Source organism: Phlebotomus argentipes, unplaced genomic scaffold (assembly GCF_947086385.1).
Source record: "Phlebotomus argentipes unplaced genomic scaffold, Phlebotomus argentipes genome assembly scaffold_4, whole genome shotgun sequence".
Lineage (NCBI taxonomy): Eukaryota > Metazoa > Arthropoda > Insecta > Diptera > Psychodidae > Phlebotomus > Phlebotomus argentipes.
In genome coordinates, this window is record NW_026776174.1 from 6,803,129 (window position 1) to 6,807,812 (window position 4,684).

The following is a 4,684-nucleotide window of genomic DNA, read 5'->3' on the forward strand; positions in this document are numbered from 1 at the left end:
CTATTTCGCAGTGACTTTTTAGTGGGAAAAAAGTGGTGAAATCAGCGTGAATTAACAGTCTTTCTGACAAAGTGTCTACTTTTTCGCCCAAAGTGAGTGGATTTCTGTAAGAAAGTGAAACCGACAAGTTCTTAAAGAAAGTATGTAATCTTCGACGGTTAAATAAATGAGAAATTGAGTGCAATAAAAATATGTTAATGAGTGAGAGACGTTCTTAAAACTTCAAAATTCAAAATTTATTAAGAAATTTTTAAAAGCTCAACTGACAGTGAAATCTTATAAATAGGATAATTATCTCCATACAAGTAACATATAGGAAACATAATAAAATTGCATGTAACATAAAATTGAAAAAAGCATTGCAAAATACTAGAATTGAAGATTCTTCCGGCACTTTTTACGCTCATTTCCTAGAAATCACTATTTCTTTTTTTTAATGTATTATCTAAAAATGTAAAAGCAAGAATTTTCACTGTTTCTTGAATTTTCTTACCTTCAAAACTTGTTTGTTTAACATTAATTTGAACATTTATTTATTGAAGTCTTACGAAAAACACGAATTTGTTGTTTCTTCCAAATGTCCATGAAATGTGACAATATATAATTAAAATCGGCTCATGTATAATTAATTGTTCGCGCTCGCAAACAGCGGCGTAATTGTATGAAAGAGTGATAATACTTCTACATAACTGACAAGTTTCTACAATATTGACGCTGTGCTGAGTGGCGGTAGACGAAGTTCGCCGACTGTAGAAAGTGTGGGGATGTAAGAGAGACTGGTGAAGACTAGGAGTGGTTTTGCAAAATGGGATAATCGTGTTCTAAGGCAACACAGATATTGCCGCATTGAATTATGCAGAAAAAGTCTCACACCCGCCCAACCATGGAGCTTTTCACGGTAGCTGAAAGCTCGCTCTTCAGCCCTCAAGTGGGATTCTTCACTCCGTGCGCTGAAGAGTAATTAAAGGCAACTGGGAAGATGAATTTATCCTTTGTGGTGTATATTTTACCGCATCGCATCTATCTTACTAATATAACTTTTTCCCACGTCGCATTTTCTCTTCTCGCACAGCTTAATGCAAATGCATAAAGAAAAATAATAACGATTGAAGTTTCTCTACGCCAAGACTGTAATTTGCAATCACTCCCATGAATACAAACTATAAAATATAATTCTTGAAGTTCAACAAATATGTTCGTAAACATGAGAAATGAGAAATTGACTTCATTGGCATGTATAGAACGGAGAATTTTCCATTAAAGGACGCTTAGGAGCTTTCGGTACGTGATGATGAATATTTTGGTATAATTGGTGAATTTGTGCATGAAGTGTATCCAATGGTGCGGATGTTGGAGACAATTCTCACGAGAGCGAAAGATTCACCCAGATTACCAGTGAGGATTGATAAACATCCAATCCATTTCCCCCACAACCCTCATGACGCTGTCGCTTATCGCTCTTAATTAATCAAGCTAACCCAATTTTGTCCGCAATTTTTTCAACTGCAAATTTTTTAATTATTAAATTATAAGTTCATGAGTCACGTATAATCAACCATCCGGAGCCCCCAAAAATTCTACCCTCTGGTGTGCTTAATATGAAATATTAAGAAATTATCTCTCTGGCCTCCCAAGTTGAGTCGAATGGGAAAGAATTCAGGGGGTGAATTTACATAATTCATTAGAGCTGGAGCATGAATTTTTTGGGGGTATCTAATGCTGTGTTCCCTCCACTCTCTCTCTCAATTAAGACAATTAGAAGGTAATTAAACCCCTTGGCACTTCGCACTCAACGAAATCCACTGTGACTTGTGGATTTTTGCCCAGTCAGACACAAAGTATCCTCGCGCAACCTCATGCGGCGCTGAACAATGAGATAGAGTGAAGTGAATGGATAGAGGAGGACTGAGCCGGAGAGAAGTTATGCGGCGGCCGGCCAGGCGATCGCATATTCGTGAGCCGAGACAGTGGCCGTTGGGAGAGTGTTTGGCAGTGTGAAGCGGCGTCCAGGAGCGTCGCCATGAGGCGACGACGAGTGACGCTGCTTCTGCTTGAGTTGATCCTGGCGGTGGCCTTGGCCGCGGCCCGCGGCCCCCCGCCGCCCATCCTGCGGCCGCGCGAGGGCGACCCCTTCGACAGCCTGCCGAAGAGCTTCTGGCAGGAGTTCTCGTCGCCCTTCACGGACTCCCCGGACGGCGGCGACACGGACGACAGCGCGGAGTCGCTGGAGACCACCACGCGCGAGCCGCAGCCCTTCTTCGAGGAGCCCGCGGCCGCGGCCAACGTCACCACGCAGCTCGGCAGCCACGTGCATCTGCACTGCCGCGTGAACGACCTGCGGGAGAAAACGGTGAGAAGCGCCTCGCGCGCGCTGTCCAACAGCTGACAGACCATTGCTCCGCAGGTCTCGTGGGTGCGCCGGAAAGAGGACCAGCTGCAGCTCATCACCTTCGGCCGCCACACCTACAGCAGCGACTCGCGCTACCAGCTCGAGTACCTGGCGCCCAACGACTGGCAGCTCCTCATCCAGTTCGCCAACGAGCGCGACGAGGGCCACTACGAGTGCCAGGTGTCCTCGCACCCGCCGCTCGTCTTCCTCGTGCACCTCACCGTCGTGGGTAAGTGCCCGCCCCCAGCCCCAACCCTCGCCTCACCCCCGCTCTCCCTCTCGCAGTGCCGCGCGTCGAGATCGTGGACGAGCGCGGCGGCGCCGGCGCCGACAAGTTCTACAAGGCGGGCAGCACGATCGAGCTCAAGTGCGTGATCAGCAAGGTGCCGCAGCCCACGACCTACGTCACGTGGAAGCACGGCCAGCGGATGCTCAACTACGACACCAGCCGCGGCGGCATCAGGTACAATTCGCGCCCTTTCGCGCCTCGCCGCGAGCTCACTTTCTAACGGCCGCTTTTCCCGCAGCGTCAAGACTGACCTGAAGCCCGGCGGAGCTGTGAGCCGACTCTACATCGCCAACGCCAATCGATACGATTCCGGCAACTACACCTGCTCACTGGCCGACGTCGCCGCGACCACAGTCACCGTCCACGTGCTCAATGGTTAGTCAATTTCATGGAGTAATTCAAATAAATTCCGCTAAAATCGAATTTCGATAAAACTATCTGTCTGAAATAGTTTCACAAATGAAATGCAAAGTTAAGATACCGTATTAATGAATGATAATTAGATTTGCTTCAGTTTTATACGCACAAGTAAATGCTGTATAAATTTGAATTTAAATCACAATTTGAAATGCATACACAATATAATCAAATGTAGAAAATTTCACCCTCGAATAATGCATATTTCCGTGTGATTTCAATTTTGGGGGTGTTTCCAAACTAAAACCACCAAAACCATTTAATTAATCATAAATTCCGTAGCTTGGCTCTCACCTGTGCTCTGGCAACTTTCAGGTGAGAATCCCGCCGCAATGCAACATGGAGGATCTTCGAGATGGAATCCAATTGCTTGGGCAACAATCTTCTCCTCCGTCTCCCACTTCCTTGTCCATTGCCGGTGATCTTGGACGATCTCAGTGGTCACGTTAGCTTGTGCTCTGAATATTGGCAACATGAAATCAAATGCTGTAAGCACTGGATGGTAAATGAACCGCAAAATTGTAAGTGAAACATCCTACAAAATGCTGCAAAAGGATTTCTCATGAATTATTTCAAATTTACCTCCCACAATGAATAGCAAAGAGCAAGAAGCTTCTGGATATCTCATAAATTTTCTATGAGATATATATACACACATATATATATATTGGGAGTATGGAATTTTGGGGGGGGGGAGGTGAAAAAGAAGAGAAAACATGAGAAACTAATAACGAATATCAAACTTTTTTCACTTAAAAGACAATTTTTTCGTACCTTTTAGGTAGATTGAATTATGTAAGGTAGCAAAAAAAAAAGAGTGAGAATTTCCTATGTAAATAGAAAAGTAAATGGTGAAATTCTTTGGTCTGTGAGAGAGAGTAAAATCAAATATAATATGACAGATAAAAAATAACTCTATTTCAGAGCATTTCTTTATGTGGTAGAGCAGACAAAGTGTGACAAGTTTCATAGTGTGTTAAAGTCTAAGGAGAAAAGGAGGATGTTGAAAAGTAACTACATATATTCCCTCGACATATGATAGGTTAATTTGTATGTAAGACACATGAATAAATGACAAACTTGCATATTGAGGAAGAGGTAACACGAGGACATTTTCCATCATCCTTCTCGCCCCGTATTGCGTTGTGGGTGAGAATTTGCTGAATTTCTGCTGTCTTTCCGCCGGTTAAATGGGTTTTAATAACAATCACCACCCATTTGCCCTTGGTTGGAAAGTGATTGTTGAAAATGTTGAATGGTTTGGGTTGGGCTGAAGTGGAGATTTTTGCCAAATGTGGAGGCGTTTTTGTGGCTTTCTCTCTCTCTCTCTCCAACCAACGCCCCTCAATAACTCACACGATTCCCAAGTTGGCAGATTTGGGTTACAAGAATTCCTTCTGGGCTCATGTAAAATGTGGCGCCGGCTGCCAGAAACACTAATCAATGCATTAAAGTTTTATTTCTCAATTTCAACTCTCACGCCGTTCATCGAAAATCCTTTTCTCATTCTACTAAATGGCAGAGGAAATGGCATAATTTCCATCCGTGAATCCTCCTCGAGTGGGAGGCAAAATCAATTGGCAAATAGT

The 4,684-nt window shown here is 44.0% G+C and overlaps 1 protein-coding gene across 1 annotated transcript; it reads left to right on the plus strand.

Annotated features, from left to right (window-relative positions):
- Positions 1–963: 963 nt before the first annotated feature.
- Positions 964–4,188, plus strand: LOC132257475 (fibroblast growth factor receptor 3-like). The gene is made up of 5 exons (XM_059754389.1): positions 964–2,350; positions 2,405–2,618; positions 2,675–2,852; positions 2,917–3,053; positions 3,411–4,188. The coding sequence occupies exons 1-5, from the start codon at positions 2,021–2,023 to the stop codon at positions 3,515–3,517; spliced, it is 966 nt and encodes a 321-aa protein (XP_059610372.1). The 5' UTR covers positions 964–2,020; the 3' UTR covers positions 3,518–4,188.
- The last annotated feature ends 496 nt before the right edge of the window (positions 4,189–4,684 follow it).

Coding starts and splice junctions, on each gene's coding strand:
- LOC132257475 (XM_059754389.1), top strand. CDS start 2,021: ATGAGGCGACGACGAGTGACGCTGCTTCTGCTTGAGTTGATCCTGGCG. Junction 2,619..2,674: donor CGTGCACCTCACCGTCGTGG/GTAAGTGCCCGC, acceptor TCCCTCTCGCAG/TGCCGCGCGTCGAGATCGTG. Junction 2,853..2,916: donor ACCAGCCGCGGCGGCATCAG/GTACAATTCGCG, acceptor CTTTTCCCGCAG/CGTCAAGACTGACCTGAAGC.